Source organism: Semicossyphus pulcher, unplaced genomic scaffold, assembly GCF_022749685.1.
Source record: "Semicossyphus pulcher isolate SPU_LCO1_2020_fin unplaced genomic scaffold, fSemPul1.0.p SCAF_18, whole genome shotgun sequence".
Lineage (NCBI taxonomy): Eukaryota > Metazoa > Chordata > Actinopteri > Labriformes > Labridae > Semicossyphus > Semicossyphus pulcher.
Window position 1 is genome coordinate 21,363,274 of NW_027211691.1, and position 19,821 is coordinate 21,383,094.

Here is a 19,821-nt window from a genome sequence, read left to right on the forward strand (position 1 = left end):
GACTTTATGCTGTTAAATCTTTTCATTGCTTCTACAAAGACTGTGTTAACAATCTTAAAGGATGTTTGATTCTCAGAGGCTGTGTGCAACACTTAAGGGTAATTGTTGCCCAAGTTTAACACTGTATGAATTAGCCTATTCACTCATTTCAATGATTTTGTCCCGCATTTCTAGTACAGTACAGAGAGCGTGTTGATACTGAAGAGAAAGCTGCAAAGAGACAAACATTTTGATGCATCATTGTTCAGGCACAGTCGAATACAGATCAATTGAAAAACAGGATGTTCTACCTTTTCTCCAAGATTGTAAGGTGAAATAATTGTTGCTGTCAGTGGTGGAACAGAACTATTGAATTTACTCAGGAACTGTTCGTAAGTGTACTTGAGAATTTCTATCTTTTTTGCAGCCTGGTAATTCTACTGCTCTGCATCTTTGAGTCAAATGTGCTTTTTAAGCCAGTCACATCTCCGATTACAATTTTCAGTGAAAACTATGTAACAACAAATTTGATGATTTTTGAATATTTTTTATAAGGGCTGAGAAAGTTTCTTCAACTTCTTAAGCCACATGAACTATTTTAACCCCACTTAGATTAGCTGGAAAATGCTTCTTCACAAAGTCTCACAAGATGTAATACAACCCAGACGACCACAAAGGCCGATAGTTCTTCCCCTCTACAAGATGAAACAGGTAACTTAAAAGAACCGGTCGTCTCATCTGCACAGCCAGCCATCCTCTCTGCAGGGAAAGCCAACAACAACCCTCGTTCTCATGCACAGGATGCCACATATAAATCAGTGAATGGCAATGAATTTGCTTGCAGACACTTGGTAATGCCCCGAATTATGCAAAACTTTATTCCTTAAAATAAATAAAACTGGTGGTTTAGATAAAAAAAACCCTGTTCTCTTTGTGTAAATGAGCTATAGAAACCAAAACCTGTTTTGTACCAGGCTCTCAAAATGTTAAATTCAAAGATACGTTTATTTTTAAATTGGGCCTAATGGGAGTTGACTCACTTGTGGAGACAGCCTCATGTGGCCACTCGAGGAACTGCAGTTTTGGCACTTTCACATTGGCTTAATTTTTCAGACTACTTGAAGAAGTAATCTAGTAATGTTTGTGAAATAATGTATGTGAGCTGTGTTTGGTTTATAATGAGTTCTTTGACTTTAGTCTTACGTGGAATCCACCATCGTGGTTTCAAGTCTTTGCAAACAATGAGCAACTAAAAGGACTTGTATACCCAAAAGATGAATACTTATCTCGTTGTCTGTAGAATAAAAGTTTATATTTAGCTTCCGCCAAGATGTCAAGCACGTTTACTTTTTGTGTTTGTGCACATTTGATTGCAGAACTCATCTTATTACACATTCACGGCTGTCAGTTGTTATATTCTTGTCCTAACACGTCAACTGCTGTTTCTCACTGAGAGGAAGGCTGTAATTTGGAGCGTTAATCTGCTTCCCTCCCTGTAAAGAACGCCTGTGTTCATGTTTCATGGATTAATCGAAACATGTGAATAAGTGTGAGAGGAAAGAGCTCCAGTTCCACACACAGACACAAACACACAAGCTTTGGGTGACTTAAATAGAAAAAAGTAAGACATTCAAATCTGTTGGTGACATGATTTCATTTATGTTACATAAGCAAAGGAGAAACAACAAGAGGCAACACAAAACCACGTTTCTACTTAGCAGAGAGAAACAGCAGAAACATCAAGACAACTCAAAACAGTGAGATCTCTACGTGTCCCTCATAGCATGGTGAACTGTCCCTTTAAAGGCCTTCATAAGGATCCCAGCATTGAAGACAGAGGGCCTATATGCAGCAAAGTGTACATAAAGGCATAAAATAGCAATCTACTCAGTTCTAAATTGCATAAAATTGTTAAACAAATCTTTAATACTCTGTATCAAATCCTCAAATATCAGGCATGGAAATGGGGTCAGGAGAAATTGCTTACCCGCTCCTTCAACCGAATTATCGTCTCAAAAAGAATAATCCTGCCAACTGTAGCTACACACTTGAGCCGACAAAATACCTCATTGCCCCGTTTACCAAACAAACCCACCAAACAGTTTATGAAATCTCCGCCAAGGAGCGCTGTGCTTTTCCAAAATGTTCCTGAATAATTCCTCAGATTAACAAAGAACATCATTTAGTGACCTAACAAAGATACCTCGACCTATTTTTGTGTTATTGTCTGTAAAGAAGTCTGTCGTCTTAACGTGGAGCACTTTGCTTAGCCCCATCTCCTGCTTTGTATACAGAGCCTGTGGTAAGCAGGATAAGACTGGCATTTTGTGTGAATCCCTGTTTGCCGACTTCACAGAGCAATGATAACCTGCTCTGGGATTAGAACGTCCCAGCTTGTATTTAAGACTCCCACTGAGCTCACTTTGCACTCGCTCTTTTCTACTATTAAGAGGATTTGTTTCTTAATTGGAGAGCTGCGCCCCGGCTCGTTGCTCCTTCTCTTTTCTGTAAACGTTCACCACCCGTGGTTGTTGTTGTTGTTGTTTCTCTGTTTTTATTCCCTGTAGTAAGCCACCAGAGCAAGTTTGGGTTTGGGGCTGTTAGCAGCAGCAGGCATGTGGGAAGCAGCAGAGATGTGATTTAACGGTGATGGAGCCCCCACACTGGCTTTCTGTGAGGAGTCGGGGATGGAGTTGGGCGTGGGCCGGGCGGAGGAGGGCGCCGGAGCGGACACGCGGTGCTCCTTCTCCTGGCGGAAGGTGCGGAGCGTCTTGGTCACCCGTGAAAATGTCTTAAAGGTGGAGCCTCGCTCGGGGGTGGAGCATCTGAGGAACGCCCTGAAACACCTGTAGAACTACAAACACACACATAGATACATGATTACTGTTATTATTCAGACAGTAGTGATGATAGGAGCTGTTCACATTACTACAGGTGGTTAGAATAGTCATAAAAACAGGAAATTAAGAGTGCTTTATTTAGGAATGTAAAGGAAGTAGAGAAACATTCGGAAATAATGAGCTATAAATAACATCATAAATCCATTAAAATATCATTAGAATAAAATAAAAAAACCCGTCCTGCTGGTTAGAAAAACCAGATGGGTCGCTTTGATCCAGTAACCCAATACTGGTGTAAAAATAACCTCAACGCTGGGTCAGAACATCCCAGTGGTTCTTCTTAACCCAGTATTTAAAGTATTAGATAGTAGTTGTAGAGGAAATGTATCGTAGCAGTGCGGGTACAGTAATTGTAACTGAAAAAGTAGTTGTGGTAGTCGTAGATCAACAGCACAAGAAGTTTAAAAAAAGTAGTCGTATTAGTGAAAATCATGTTGGTACTTTTGGATAGGCTGCCTACTCAGTAGAGCCTGAGTTGACCCACATTTTGTCAGTTCAATTTCTGCTTTGTGTTTGTGCTGCATCACTGTGCACAGAGCAATGCAGGAGATCAGGAACAGCACGAGAGGCTATAAACTTTACAAAACTACCATCAAAATGACCCTTTATTGTTTGTCGTTCAAAGAGTGTTTACAGGAAGCCAAATTATCCCCAGAGGTCCTCCTCTCAAAAACAAAAACACCTGTAGATTATAATCTGTGAAAACACTGACTAAGGGCCTGTGTCCACTAACTGCTCCTCAGTGAAAACACGCCCTCATCGTCAGCTGTTTTTGTTGCTGCGCTCTCAGTTGAAATAGTTCAACCCACGACCAATCAAAATCAAGAATGCTGGAACTTTAGACTTGTTCAACTTTGGGAACAACAATGGCGGAGGAGAAGCTAAGCCTTTCGTTTTTTCAAGAGTACAATTTCCAGGTGTAGAACACGATTCCTTTCCATTGTTTTTATGTTTTTTGTTCGTTAAATTTCATTGAATAAAAGCAAATATTAAGCACACAGAGCAATTTTAAACAGACTCAACGGTCACCACTGAGGGAAGTGGAAGTGTTTGCCAGACAACTCTCGTAACCTAGCAACACTAAGCTCCATTGAGAAGCTCTCTGAGGTCGTGGGCGCTGCCAGTGCAAACAAAAAAACGGCATTAGTGGACACAGGCACTAAAGCAGTTTAAAAATCCATCTCTCCCACACTCTATGGTGGGCTTTTGGTGTGCGTCGGGGGCTGTAAACAGAGCTGCTGCTACTTTTACTCATCTCTGATAACTTCAGACACAGATGTCGGATGACCAAAATCCTTTATTTGCTAAATTAACACACTTTTAGTAAAACAAAGAGATTGTGACATGATGAAAAGGTAAGTTGTGGGCTGGAAATGTTTTAATGTCAAGCCAGTAGCACTTGTGGAAAACTTCTTACAGGTAAAAGGCGGCTAGGCAGTTGTAAAAGTTAAAGTAGATGGTCCTGAAGTAGAGGAGCAGTAGTAAGTAGCGGAAAAGAGCATCTCCCTCTGATGTAGAAGACCTTGTCTAGGCTCACAGTTGTAGTTGTAATTGTAGACGTACTGTACTGTAGTATTATCACTGATATTAATAGTAATCGTACATGTTATTTATGACTAAATTATGATGTTATGTATGAGTAGACCGACATAATTAAGCAGCAGCTCAGTCGTCCTTTTCCTCTCCTCCATGTCTGAGTCCGGTCCAGCAGGCAGCGTGCCCCCCTGGATAAACGTAGTGTACTTAGTATACTCTCTGGTTCCACACGTATACTTTAAGTCTACTACATTTCCCCAGGGTGCCGCATATCAAACAGGCGCGCTGCATGAAACAGTTTCGGGTGCTTTTTTTTCAGTCAGACGCTTAAGCAGTTGGCTGACAATTTATCATATATGACCCAATTAATGTTCTGTTCCCCCCCGAGGAAATGATGCAGCTTTCAAAATTAGCTCCACATTTTTAAATCTTCTAGTGTTTAAAATCCTCTTGTATTATTATCAAACAGGAGAGATGCAGTTGCGGTGGGGGTGGGGGTTAAAAAACAAAACCTCAGGGGACAAAGAGGGCAGATGTGTGAAGCGGAAAGTGTGAAGGAGAGAGAGACGTCTGAGGCGGAGGAGCAGGAGGACAAACTGACGTCATGATGGATTACAGCTCAAATCAGACACAGATTGGGATCTCGAGGCTGAGAAGTGACCAAATCCTCTACTGCCACTCCAAATCTGTGTGCATGTGTGTGTGTGTCTTTAAGGGAAACGGACTCTTGATGGAATTGATTGCGTGCAATAGACAACCAAAAAAACGAAAGTTCAAAGTTCTTCTGAACTTCCTTTGATCTCATGTGCATACACTGCCCGTGTTCTATGTTCTGTAACATACCCGTACATATTTTTACGACTGTTTATACTGCATTTATCTCGTCTATAAGGTTTTGCCGTCTCCAGCTGTTTATACAGTAAATAATGTAAAGCTGCGCTTCTTGTTAGAAGCTAACATGCATTTTCCTGTTTCTGTGCAACGGCAATGAAGTTAAAGCCAATCTAATCTATAAGGGTATTTTAAGATACAAGGAAAGAACAGGATGTAAACATGGCTGACACATTGCTGCTGCTGCTGCTGCCGCTTCTTCTGTCAACAAAGCTCTCCTGTCATGCTGCTGCTCAGTGCTACATGTTCCCTCTCTCCAGAAAGCCCCAACAAAAGAATAAAAGGAGCAGAGGTATCAGGGGTGTACATGACCACAATGTTCCCCATTACTGTCAGCAGAAGAACATGTCAACACTCTATGTCTGATAAAAACACCACAATGTTTTCCCCGAAAAAACATTTTGTACAGGGCTGTAGCTACAGTTACATTTACATGAGTTAGTTACACATACAGATGAGGGAATATAAAGGAATATTTTTTTTGAGTTTGCTCGATGATAAAGTCAATGTTAGCTTTTTCAGGCGAAGAAAAAGTTACTTTCCCTCAGCAGAATTACACCCTCGCAGACTGGAGAACAAATATATTGCTTTTACAATCAAATAGCCACACCATGTTTGAAACGTAGAGGATTTAATGTGCAAAATATTGGCCAATGACTGCGCAAGAGGTCACAGTATGAGCATAATCCAGAACAGGTGTTTTAAAGGTGGGGAATGTGATTCTATCAGGTAAGCAACAACTGAAAAAGGAGGGTTATTTCAGGCACAGGCAAGTCCTTTTGTTTGGTCCGAATCAAAGACCAAATTGTTATAATGTTGCCTTTTGCCTCGAGTTTGGTTTGTGTTCACGCGGCAGCTTTTACCAGTGGAGAAAAAGTTCTGATGTGCAAGCAAACTGCTCTCTGATTGGTCAGAATTTCTGGACTTTAGCGTTTTGTTGTCTTTGGTGGGGTTTTTTTTACTATTAACCGACATTGTTCCACTGAACACTTTGAACACCTCCGTGTTCTTGTGTGTTTTGAGCATTTGTGAATTTGTTTGGTCAGCCCATATATCTATTAGAGCCTTGTCGCTCCCCGGCGTTTGGCCTCTACTCATCTTGTTGCCTGGCTGCATGGCTGTCTCTGCCAGTGTCAGCGCCCGGTAACAACCCACAGTGCACTGTTTTTTGGTTTGCTTCCTATATCAGGTCCTTTAAGTCCGATTACGTTCTCACCTTAATCAAACTGGACCGTGGTTCATTGGACCAAGTCCCATCTTTTCTAACGGACCATGTTCTGGTGGTTTGGTCCGCACCAGAGTTCGAATGCTTGTTCTCACCTGTCCAAACAAACCAGACTTTGGGAGTAAAGTCTGAAAGTCCGGACCAAAGCATTCGGGACTAAAAGGCGCTCTTATAAACATTGGTAAAGATTTTAAACGGTGGGGATATCTGTGGGAGTTGGAAGGCCTAAAGAGTAAGAGTAGCTACTTGCAGTTGGGTAACTTTAGTGTTGCTATATTGCTTCCCCTTGCTGTGCTATGCCATAATATTCTTCCACTTATTGATGCTGACTTACCCTCAGGTAGGTGCTCTGTATTCCGCCATATTGCCCAAATTTGAAGATTCTGAAGGAGCACTGAGTGAGGGATGAATTTGTATGAAGTATCGAGTGTTTTCTCCAGAATGGCATAACCCATGTTTAATGTCATGCACTGAGTCAGATGTGCACTTTATGTTTATGTAAAAAAGTCAGTGGGAGGCTTCGTGTTTACAAGCCCAGCTGCAGTCTGGGAGAAACTGTTCTTTGGTTTGAGGTTTTCGTCCTGATTGACCGCAGCCTCCTCCCCTCAGAGGAGAGAGTTACAAAGAGCTTGTGTCCAGAGTGGGAGGTGGTTGACCACAATCTTTCCTGTTTGCCTCAGGGTCCCGGAAGCATACAGATCCTGTACACCATTAAACCAGTCAGCGATTCACATTTTATACGGATATTTTAGAAATCTGTTCAAACTCTGTGTGACATTTAAAAAAGAACAGAGAGGGCTGATGTGAGGTAGTTAACATAAACAGTGTGAAACTGCAGAGGTGTGATTCTCATGATGGCAGCTCAGGTCTGCAGCATGAATCTGTGCAGCGCTTTAAGTCTTCAACTCGCCTCAACACAGTGCTGCCACAGGTATGGGCTGGGAGGAACTGAAGACTGAAAGCGCCACACAGTGCGGCCTCCTGCAGGTTTGTCCCTGAAAAGTTCTGTTAGCAGCTTCATACATGCAGGGAAAAACTTCACCCTGGCACTTCCAGAGTCTGTCATCAAAGAACGTTAAATGTCTCCCGAGCACAAAGAGACAGGCAGTCTAACAGAAAAACACCTGAAAGTCAGAACTGAGGGAGCGGAGATAAAACCGGGGAGATAAAAAGAGTGTGACAGAAGAAGGAAAGGTCGCCGTCGAGCTGTAGCTCCCTGATAGCAACATCACATGCTAATCAGAATCAAAGTTACATTTCCCAGATTAAAAGGATTTTTCGCCCATCACCTTTTCTCTTTCATTTCCGCCTTTCAGCTGCTCCTAATGTCCTTGAGTCGGAAATGTATTTATTCACATTTTTCTTACTTTTTTCTCTTCTTTATTCCTCCTTTCTTAATTGGTCACTCCTTCTTTTCTGCTTATTTCTTCCTCCCTTAATTTTCCTCCTTTTTCCTTCTTTCTTAGTTTCTTCATTTCGTCCTTCCTTCCGCCTTTTCTTTCTTTCTTTTTGTGTTTATAATTTTCATTTGTTCTTTGCTACTTCCTTCTTTTCTTTGTTTCTTCCTTACTGTCTTTCTTTACTGTTTCTTAAAGTTATAATCTTGAAGATCTCAGTTTCGTTGTCTTTGGCGGCACCTGTGGCGATAAAAGGTAATTGCAGGAGCACACTACCCAGATATCCAGACAGTGTTGCATGTGTGACGTCCACGGTTGGCTCCGGTTGTGACTCTTGATTTTCCTCGCTTCCCTTTTCAGACTGTTTGCTTCATCTGAGCGACAAATTTGTTTCTTTTTCTTTGGATTTTCACTTCTTGTTGAAGTTGTATCTGTAGTCATCCATCTTTTCTTTGTTTGTTCAGCCATAGTAGATTACTGTTTACTCGCAACACTTGCAGAGAGCGGAAACGCCGCTGCTTAGCTCCGCCTACCCTCTCTGGGAGACCAACCACTGCTGGCTGATGGAAAACGCGTCACTAACTGGGCGTCACTTTAATTGTCTTTTTCTCTTTCAGTCTTCTTTCTATCTTGCTGTTCTTCTATTTTATTGTTCCTTCATTCCTTCCTTTAATTACATCTTGATAAAAATTTAACATATTATGTACAGTTCCCATGATTCACTGCACTGTTTAAAGTGTTTGTTGCAGCAATGAACTTTTAAGAGATTTAGAGAGAGAGAAGAAAACCTGGCAGTTGAAGTTCGTCTAAAACGTCCTTGAATCCAGAAGCAGATGTGAGATCTGAGTAAACTTTCCCTTCAAACTTCTGTCAGCAGCACACGTAAGAATTTCAAGCTTATTGATTTAGCTATTGAGTTGCTGTTAACTTCCAACTTTGTGTTTTTAAGTTACACAAACTTTAACTTTTAAACCAAAGCAGATCTTTTTTAACACTTTAAAAAAATATATTATTTGCCCTCCATTTATGATTTCAAGACTCAAGATATTTATTGCCACTCCGGTTATTCCTGTACAATCATGTGAAGGTCTTTAGCCTGGATGCTCCGTTTAAAAGGGTTCTAAATATAAAGGCATATTGTCATGAGTTTGTAGTTTAGTTCTGGTTTTGTCTTGTATTTCGGTGTTCAGTTATTATTGTTTAACCTTGTCACTTTGTCTATTGTCATGAGTTCTCATCTTTAGTTTTGTATTTAGTTTATTCTGTGTTCTTGTCAGTAGTTTGTCTTGTTTAGTTAGTATTTCACTTGTGTCTCTTTGGTTAGATAGTTTCCTGTTTTACTTTGTCACCTTGTCTCTCGTGTTGATCCACTTCCTGCCTTTGTGTTTCCCGCTTGTTTGATTGTGTGCCCTGCCCTGATTGTTTTCACCTGCCCCTTGATTGTCTCACCTGTGTCTGATTAGCCTCACCTCCTAAGTTTATTTAGTCTCTGTGCTGGTTCATTGTCTTTGTCATTAAAGTCCTGTGGACTTCTGTCATCCTTGTGGATTTTCCCTGTTTCCTCGTGGCTCTCCGTTGTTGTGTGTGTTTCCAGTTTTTCCTTTGGATTATTCTTTTACCTTGACTATGAGACTTTTTGTTCTGCCATTTGGTTTTCCGTTTTGTCTTTTGTTTGATTCTGGATTTTGTTTTTGCCTTTTGTTAATTAAATCATATATCTAAGTCTGAACAAGCTGATAGCAGCCGGATTGACAGATAAGAAGTACAACTATAAAAGTGTGTTCTTCCTGCAGGGAGATAAAAGTAAAACCTGTCAAAATCCCAAACCATGTGTGGTCACACATGAGCTGTCTTCTCTGTGACACTCAGAACTGTTTGCACTTATTAGACAAATCTCCTAATGAGTGTGGTAATGATTTATTGACAGTTAAATGCACCTCAAAGTGGCATCAAACAGATGACTTCCTGTTTCTATTTTATTACTGTTTCTTCCTTCCTGTGTCCTTGAATGTGAACAGAGACAGGCGGGCGGATGAGGGGGTGTTATGTGTGCTGTTCTGGCCCTGACTCCATGATAATAATGTGGCACCTCATTCTCATATCTGTGCATTTGTGTGTGTGTAAGTTAAAGTGTGTTTTAAGCCGGATGTTGGAGTGCTTGTCTTCTGTCTGCAGGTGTAAATGAGGAGCCAGCAGATGGAGAGTGGGGGTCTTCTTGCACGTACATTAGCCCCCTCTGGGTGTGAATCTGATATAACTGAGCAGCCTGGGTATCTGGTTCCTTCTTTAAATAAGGGACAGAGATAATGACATGCTTAATTAAACCTGCTGTTAGATTAAGAGCAGCTAATCTGCAGCTGTTCTGCGTCTTTACTTTAGTGAGCTGTAAGCACCATTTGACCTTTAATAAAATGCTAATAATACAATATAATATAGTCCTAAGAAAATATAAGGACTATGTTTGACTATATTGTTATCATTATGTGTTAAACTCCACCAATGGGCGAAGTGAAAGTGATAAAGAATGACACTAATAAAGACAAATTTCTGCTAAAAACATTTAAAATTTAAAGGTTTATGTTAAAGTTAAACAAAATGTTAAAGTTATAATCTTAAAGATCTCAGTTTCGTTCTCTTTGGTGCCACCTATGGCGAGAAACGGTAATTGCAGGAGCACACTTCCCAGATATCCAGACAGTGTTGCATGTGTGACGTCCACAGTTGGCTCCGGTTGTAACTCTTGATTTTCCTGGCTGGCGGTCGCTTTCCTTTTTAGACTGTTTGCTTCATCTGAGCGTCGAGTTTGTTTCTTTTTCTTTGGATTTTCACTTCTTTTAGAAGTTGTATCTGTAGTCATCCATCTTTTCTTTGTTCGTTCAGCCATAGTAGATTACTGTTTACTCACAACACTTGCAGAGAGCGGAAAAGCAGCCGCTTAGCTCCGCCTACCCTCTCTGGCAGACCAACCACTGCTGGGTGATGGAAAACGCGTCACTAGCTTGGCGCTGCTTGAGATATCCAGTCTGTAAAACTGCAAATGCAAAGGCTTTCATCAGTGGGCCATAGGCTCCATCACCATTGTGCTACCTCATTGGCGATAGATAGTGACTTAACAGACATTTATTTAAATGAAAATCTTCCAGATTATTACTTTAATGCTAAATAGTGGAGTTAATAACAAATATGGCACTAAAATACCTTGATGAAAAAAGAGATGTGAACGGCAAATTATGACAACCAGAGCTTTGACGTCTACGAAACCAATTTGTGTTTGCTAGAGTTGTTCTTGTTGAACTCCAACAACCTGTAACCACTCGCAGTCATAGAGTTGGTTCTTTAACAACAGATCACATACAGACACTGGCCTGCAGGAGCACATTAATTAAACAACACTTAACTTTCATTTTGGCCTTTGGGCATCAATTAGCTGCAGCTGATTTATGACTATTACAACAATGTTTCGCACATCCTTCATTTTAAACCCTGTAGACCACTTTTATTCTAAAAGAATTTCATAGTTTTTATACTGTATATTGTTCTTGACGTCTGCAGCACTTTTTTATTCCTTTATCTTACTATGTTTGTTGTGGCTGTTATGCAACAAACACCAAAGCTGTTTCCTTGTACATGAAAACCTACTTGGCAGAAACCCTGGTATTGATTCTGGTTCTGCCGCTTGTAACTTTCCTTTCAACCAGAAAAAAACACAAAGGTCACCAGCAGCTAAAAACGGGACGCTGCTGCTGCTGCCGGCTTTTCACCAAGAAATAAAACAACAACAAAACAAACATGGTTCGATAAAAGATTCTCGAGGCTAGAAACCAAACAAATCCAGGTATTCTGCTAACTCGACCCTGGAACCGAACCCTACGTCCCACTTAGCTCGACTATTTCCACCAACAGTTGAAAGTCTTTTTCAGTCGTGGCAGTCAGGAAGGATTATATCAAAGAAAGTCAATGCAGTAGACTTTATTAGGGTCAAACTCGTATACACCTGTAAAAAAAAAAAGCCCTTAAAAACCAGTTTGATGTGAGTGAACTTGTGAGGCAAACTTGACGAGCAGCGGCTGAAACGTGATTTTAAAATCCTCTCACTCAGTACAGTAGACCTTTCATTGAGCGTTTAGTCATCATGTTTGGCCAGTGTTTCTCGTTTTTAATCCTCCCACACACATATGTGATGTCAACAGTCCCACTTCCACCGGCAAAAATCAAACATCAACAGTCACGCGGAGAAAAAGCAGCGGCAGAGGGAAACGAACAAAGGCGCAGAGAGATAACTCGGAGGACACACCCACCTGTTTGTTCATGAATATGTAGATGAAGGGGTTGATGACGGTGGAGAACTTGGCCAGTAGCGAAGGTGTGATGGTTGCCTCCGGGGTCAGAAGGTCATGGGGGCCGAAGGTCGCGAGCAGGGCCGCCACTCCGTAGGGAAGCCAGCAGATCAGGTAGCACACGACCATCGTGACGACCATCACCAGCACACGCTGCTCTCTGCGCCGGGTCACCACCGAGCTCACACTGCGCACCTGGGAGGACAAAAAACAATATTTGGCAAGACTCAAAACTAAGACGGTGTAGCGTGTGACCAAGAGGTGCCTGACATAGGCCTGACCTGGTCATTTGACCCCAGCAGGAAGAGAGCTAGGCCGTTAGCTCTGCTCTGGGCCAAATGGAACACAAATGGTATCAAAGGAGGGGGAAAGTTTCTTCTTTTGCGGGACCAACGTTCCACAGACACCAAATGAAGGACATCATCTGATAAACCACGGGATTACGGCTAGTTTGTTTCACGAGATTAGCTGTGGGGGAAAAGTAACCCCCCCCGACACCCCTCTCTCTGTCGGACCTGCAGACAGGCAGGGGAGGGGGGAAGACTGGGACAAAAGGTTAATGTTGATTCAGTCAGGACATCTGTTTAATGCAATTTAGCAAGGTTGTTTGTCTATGAATATAAATATGCCCTTCAAATATATATATAGATCCAGGTACCACACTCGCATAGAAATGCATAAAGAGTGTGGAAGGTTGCTGTGTGTTGATCTGGACATTCAGGAAGGAGAGACCCTTTAAATAAGAAGTGACACCTTCTCTTATTCTCTTGCTTCTTCCCTTTTTGTTTTCCACCCTTCGTCCCGGCCGCTGACGAGCGCCACCGTCCCCTTTTTCCTCCGGAACTTCTTCCCTTCTACTTTTAAAATTTTGCCCGCGAGGAGGCCCAGAGCCTGCGTGCACTTTGCCGTGCTGAAGACCTCGCGAGTAGACAATTGTTCCAGCATTAGATCCGAACTGCTCAAAATACAGACTCCAGTTCTCCCGGTGCTCGGATAAATCTCAACCCCGAGCCCAGAAGACGCATTCAGCCTCCATCCGGCCCAGGCCGCAACGCCAAGTGACCGGCACGTCGTCACCCAGAGAGACCGAATCGGCCGTGCGGCGCCGCTCCGAGGGAACCCGGGTACAAGCCCAGTCATCAGAAGCTTCCGACCACTCCGGCCTGACGCTCTCCACAAGCCTCATCTGCAACGCGATTGACCCCCTCACCCTCTGAGTAGGTCTAACTTTGGTTTTACTGTATATCGGGGTTGATGCTTTAGTCACAGATTTGTTAGGAAGGTAAGTATAAGGCTTTTGGCGATATACCTCCTAATATCTCAGCTGCTACACTTCACTCCTTTGAACAGGTTTCCCGTTCAATCCATCTTTCATCATGTATGTATGAAAGTATGCAAGCACAGCATAGCTTCCCCATAATGCACTGCAGTTGTGAGGACAACGACAACAACAAAGAATGGCAGAATCCAAAGCTGCCATGGTGTCAGGCTCAATCATTCGTACACCTCATTTCATCTTGACGCGCTCTTGTTGCCCTTCTACAACCAGCGAGGAGGCTCTCATTAGACAGACTCGTTCCAGTAATTAGGAATTTTGACTATTCTTCATAACTACGTCTCAAACGTAACAGTGTCTTTAGTCTCTGTCCTGAGATAAAGATGTTTTAATCTCCATCTCCACTGCTCATCAGTACATTTCACATCTCATTTACATCTCTTTGCCTGCCTGCCAAAGCTAAATGCCAAAGTGAAGCTGCCTGAAGACGCAGCTCGTCCAGCATCTAAAGAAGCCAAATAATTCTACTGTACGGGAGCCAACAGAAACACTCCAAACTTTTCACAAGTCTCCTTCCTTTCACTTTAATCTGCTCATTCAGTGCCGTTAGTTAAAGAAGACGTTCGCCAAGGTGGATAAATTCACGCGACAGTGAGTCTGCACTGAAGTTATAGGTCCATAAAGCAATTAGAAGGGCGCTTGGAGAGCGCAGACCTACACCAAGGCCAACAGTCCAGTCATCATGGGTATGCAGATCTGCAAGTGCAACCACTCGAACACAGGGATTATTCTCCTCAGCCATGTTTAATGTGGTGCTGCAGAGTTTGTCACGTTCCTCCATCTCTGCAGAAAACCAGAAACTCTCAGAGATGCCAGTGCACTTTTGTTCCTTATAGAGGCTCCTCACGCCCAGTTACTTCCTACATTTCCTAATGACTGATCATTAAGTCATAAATACTAGTTATTAAACACACTGTAGCCATGGATGCAAGGACAACAGTGACTGTTGAAGCTGAAGGAAACATCGAACATGATAATTACGGGGAAAGATGTGACGGTTTTACAAAGATTCATTGTCTGAATCAAACCAATAGCAATACTTTTAAATTACGCTATGATTTCTGGGTAAATTATGTTCCCCAAACAACAAGGTTGACAGTGTAATCAGTCAGCTGCCTGCACTCCAGCATTTACTGGGAGAAGTGGAGGAAAACAAAAACTACCAGCAGCATATAATCTAAACACAGAGCAGAGCTAGCCTGTGATGCTACGCTAAGGCACCTCTGACTTATTGGTCAGGCTCCTTGGACTAGGACTGCAACAACTTTTTTCATTATCAAAAAATGTGTATATATATTTATAATATTGCACCTCAGAAAAATGGAAAGTGGTGATTTGCGAGTCATGAGTCAATCATCAAACGACTCGTTTTACTGACTCGGGAGTCACGAGTCCTCATCTCCACTAACTTGTTCACTGACCCACCCCTCCCACCAGCTACTGCAAACTGCGAAATTTGAGGCAAGACCATCGCGTAAGCCTCGCCCTGTGAGAAGAACAACCACTTTGGCGCTTGTTTCAACTCGGTACTCGCTCCCACAGTCAAGCGCCCGGAGCTCGCTCCCTGCCCTGAGATGAAGGTCTGACGCGAGTTACACAAATCACTCACTGAATCACAACCCGGCGGGGCGCAAAAAGCACTTGTTCCGCACACAATCATGGGAAAACGACGTCACAAACCCCCGTGAAATGACTCGCTTGATAAATTAGGTCCAAAAACAATCACAAGGTCTGGAAGAGCTGCACAATTAAATGTAATCTCTATTAATGTTAGCAGAGCGCTAAACCAGAAGTTAGCCCGATCAGGCGAGGGAAGTCTCTAGTGGGCATGCATTATGGGCGCTTGGGCCGGTGGATTCGAGCTCTGGGTAACTGACTCGAGTGACTGAAACCCGACTCTTTTTAGTGAGTGACTCATACAACCTCCCATCTCTAATGAGAACGACTCACAAAGCCCTTGCTGCTGCCCAACTGTCATACATTTCCCCTTGTTATAAACTCCACCATATTCCTCGCTAACCACAAATTAAGTTAATTTCAGTGCACTCATGAAGCACTTTTCTTGTCTCCCTACCACTCAAAGCGCTTTTTACGCTACATGTTGCATTCAGCCTTTCACACATACATTTACACTCTAATGGCAGAGGCCAGTTAACTTCAATATATTGATTAAAGAACGACTCCAACTGAGCCACAGCCACGTCTTTTATTCATTTTGTTGTCACAGCAGGTATCACTTACAGTGTTGCAATGCTAACATCGAATTTGCCTGGGGTATGGTGGCTTAAAAGGCTTAAAGTATCCTGTTTACAACTCTTGTGTGATTAAAAATTAATTTCATAAAGTGGGTGTGAAGACGTATCAGTAAAATCAACGACAGAGGTCTCCCTGCTGTGGCGTTCAGAGGAGCATGATTTTCACCCTCCCCCGACTTGGTGTTCAACCGTGTTTGCTAGAAAGGAACAAACTGGAGGTGATGCAGTAAATTTGACACTGACTTCCCCTCAATCAACTCTGCCCCCCCCCTGCCTCAATCCCTGCTGTTTCTTCTTGTTATCCTGTTTTTACTCCAGTTAGTCCAGCCTTCATACCAGGATTATGAAACAGTCTGAGTTATAGCGCTGAGTTCTGGCTCTTTCACCGCAGGAAAACTGATTTGGAAAAATCAGATTCGACTGTCTGCATCTGCTGGAAACAGATGCTGATTATAACCCTAATGAGAGCAGACAGATAGACAATCCCTCAATCAAAATATTGACAGAACTATATTGAATGTTTCATTCCCGGGAGCTGCAAAAGCTCAAGTGGCATTTAAACCCAAACCAATCACATCCTCCTCAGTTTACATCCATTTTGCATTAAGACACTCAGATATTCATAAATGGGACGACTCAATTTAAAAACTAAATCACACAGAAAACAGGGAGAATTAGAAGATTCAGCCTGTGTTTTTGGTAAATGCAGTTTAGTTTAATAATGTGAATCATGCATTAGTGTCAAACTCCACGTTACAACAAATGACAAACCCAGCGGCACTGATGCCAGCTCTCTTCAGAGGGAGGTGTCTACTGGCTGCTCAAACTGTCACCACGTTATGTTGGATTATGCTCAAACATGTTTTTCATTTTTGTAACATGATGTTGTTTGTCTGTATGTGCAGTCCTCAGAGATACACAACATGGCTATGAATTCAAATCGAGACACTGCATCTACCACACTGACTATTGGTTATCACATTTTTATTTAACTTTCTTTCGGGCCCGATCAGGCAGAACCCGTTTTAGCAGCTGGGGGCTTTTTTTGACATTGTTTTCAATGAGAGGCTTTTTGCGCGCTGCTTTTGCGTTGCAGAGCGCCTAGCGTTTTTGAGGAAACGCTCCGAGCGCCTCGAAAAAACTTCAACTTGCCCGACGTCATGGGCGTTTTTTTCTCACTGTCCAATCGCATGAAAGGAGAGGCGGGCCTTCTGTCAGTTTACAATATAACGGTTAAGTTAAAGACCGCTAATGATTCGGTGGTTGCCTTAACACCAGTTTTTTTAACCGTAGGCTTCAACAAAAAAGGCAGTACGGTGTGCCTCACGTTTTACAACCTGCAAAACGCGCTCTGTCTGATCGGGCCCTTCTAACTTACTCCTACATCTGTGCAATCAGTTTCTTTTAAAGGTCAGAATGTTTTTTTTTGTTCTCTACATTACTTTCAAACAGGTTTTTAAAAAAAGGCTAGTCGGGGAAGCAGATGAATCTGTTTTAGTTGTTCTGGCTGTTGTGTCCGGTCCTCCTCCCGTCAAGACAGATTTTCCTCCGACCTGATTTAGGTCGGGCCAATCAAAACCAGGTATTTATTACTAGTTTTAAGGGCCTGTGAGGCATTCCCCAAACAACCAATATGGCTGCAACTTAAGTATTTAACAAGTGGACTTTGGCCTACATAATGTGTTGATCATGTTATGATAAACGTCTGTGTTATTTGTTGAACTAAAGCCGTATGAATTGGGTGTTGGAGCTATAGCTACCTAAACTAGCAGCTTCTCTTCCTACTTCCAGTTGGATATAGAGTCATGAGGCTTTGGTCTGCATCAAATGGGCCTTTCCGAGGTGTATCTAAAATGTTATAGAAGTAATCTGTCGAATCTGTGCCCTGCTGTGCATGTGGAGATGTTGATGGAGATGATGCATGTCTTCCGCTGAGCAGCATAAATTGATTTTGAATCCTCAAGTACAAACCAATTCAAGAAAGAAAAAAGAGAGAAAATAGAGTCGATCGGCCAGCTGTTGCTAAACTCTTTACTTTTGTTTGTGGAGTCAAAAGTAAAACTTGAATTAATTCACTTTGGGGGAAAAACATGTCCTGACTGTCCTTCCAAAGCACTGAAGAGCTTAAATGTGCCAAGAAATACAGCATAGATGTGTTTAAACAGCCAGTTTCTCCACAAGGTTTCAATCTTTGAGCTTCCAACCTTTAAACAATTATTTGCTGAACTCCTTCCAAATCCCTGTGAACAAACTGAACCCTGAACCCTCAGTCCTGGTGAGAGGTGCTGTGTCAGCTCGACTGGATGTCAAGGATGGAGAAAAAGAATATTTCATGTCCCTGGCTTCTCCGACTGCCTGGACTCATTCTTGTTGGCAGAGTACAGATGATGTGGCAAAAAAACTGTATTATGTCACGACATGTGACAGTGTAAGGTTAATAATGGACCAGACTCTGTCACATGATCAAGGACATGCTCCATCATCCCGCTTGTTTGCCAAACATCAGCGACGAAGGGTTAAGAAAAAGGAAAGGTGTTAGAAAAAGCAACAATCCATGCAGGTGGTGCTGTTTGTCGTGCACACATGGCTCTAAAAAGTGCAAAAAATAGTGGAAAAAAATAGAAATAGGAGAGTCTGTTGAATAAATTGTTCAGCATTTTTCAGAATACTGATTTGCTTTCTTGTTAAGTGTTAGATATAATCGAGAGAAGTATTATTGGGAGGAGGGGGGATTGGATTCTTGGGAGCTGGCACAATGAATAAGTAGTTTGGAATGCTTGAGGACTAAGCATTGATCCCTGAGGTACTCCATGATTGAAAACACATGGCCCCACTCACTTTGAATTGTCAACAGCCATATTTAGGCCTACCAAAACATTATTATAACTAAGATTTTCAGTTCCTTGGAATATATTTTGATCATTTTTTTTAAATTAAAAGCTTTTATTTGGTTGTCCAGTGGTAGAAGGTTAATTTCAAAATCTGTCTCCAACCAAAACAAATTAGAAAAGCAGTCCACGCTTCGGGAGAGAGACCTGCATCGGTGGAAAAGTCTGCAGCCTGATTGTCCATCATCTTGACAGAAAGGACAAATGAGACCAAGTTCTTGTATTTTATGTGCAAAAGCAAGAGCTCAAAGTCCATCCTGAATCTTAAGTCTTACTTACAAAGTAGAGGGACGAGAATGAGATCATCTCTGCCCTGAAACATAGCAGTGATTATAGATATCTATTGTGTCAGAGCTGCTGTTCTTAAGCTGGTTTTAAGTCCCCCAAAATTCTAACTTTCTTGTCCTTTATTTTCTTTCAGGCACTAAAAACATACCTTAATGTACCAGGATGGTCAGAGAGATGAAGCAGCATATTTTTGTCTTCACAAAGACACCTAACTGAGCCTATTCTACCCACCTGAGAAATAACTATGCAGGTAAAAAGTGATTGCTGTTGCTGCAGTCAGCTATATCCAAAATTGGTGTGGACCAGAGGGACAGACACTGATAGCAGTGGGGGGTCCCAGGATGAGGCGAGGTGTCAGCAGCAGAGGCAGTGAGATTTTCATACAAGTAAAACTTCACTGTTACTTGGAAGTTTGAAGGGAATGGGTCCTGACATGACCGCGCAAAGCTTTGTTTATCTGATTGTTCCTTAACTCCTCCTTCTAATAGCAAGGTTCCAACCACCTTTTACCCCTTTCCCATCTAAATTAAGCGTGTTGACACAGGTTTTTCAGACCTGGGAAGACCCACTTAATTATACCGATTGTCTCTGTTCCCATTGCCAGTGAAGTATACTCCTGTTGGTCTCTTTTCTGCAGCGTCACCGTCTGACGTCACAAACGCGCCTGAAACAGGGTTAGTAAACAGTGAAGATGTTACGGTGGTTAGGTTTTTATTGTATCTATGACTCATTCAGTCTGTTTATCAAACTTGGTGGCGACTAATTTGGAATGATGGAGACGGAGACGGG

General features: G+C 42.2%; 1 protein-coding gene across 1 annotated transcript in view; it reads right to left on the reverse strand.

Annotated features, from left to right (window-relative positions):
- Positions 1 to 1,631: 1,631 nt before the first annotated feature.
- The window catches only part of tmtopsb (teleost multiple tissue opsin b), a 40,086-nt gene continuing 21,896 nt past the window's right edge, over positions 1,632 to 19,821 (reverse strand). Inside the window, exons 3-4 of the mRNA XM_069667376.1 lie at positions 12,227 to 12,460; positions 1,632 to 2,833 (exon numbers count right to left, since the gene is read on the reverse strand). Of these exons, the coding sequence (XP_069523477.1) occupies positions 2,534 to 2,833; positions 12,227 to 12,460 (534 nt within the window). The 3' untranslated portion in view covers positions 1,632 to 2,533. The remainder of the gene's footprint in view (positions 2,834 to 12,226; positions 12,461 to 19,821) is intronic.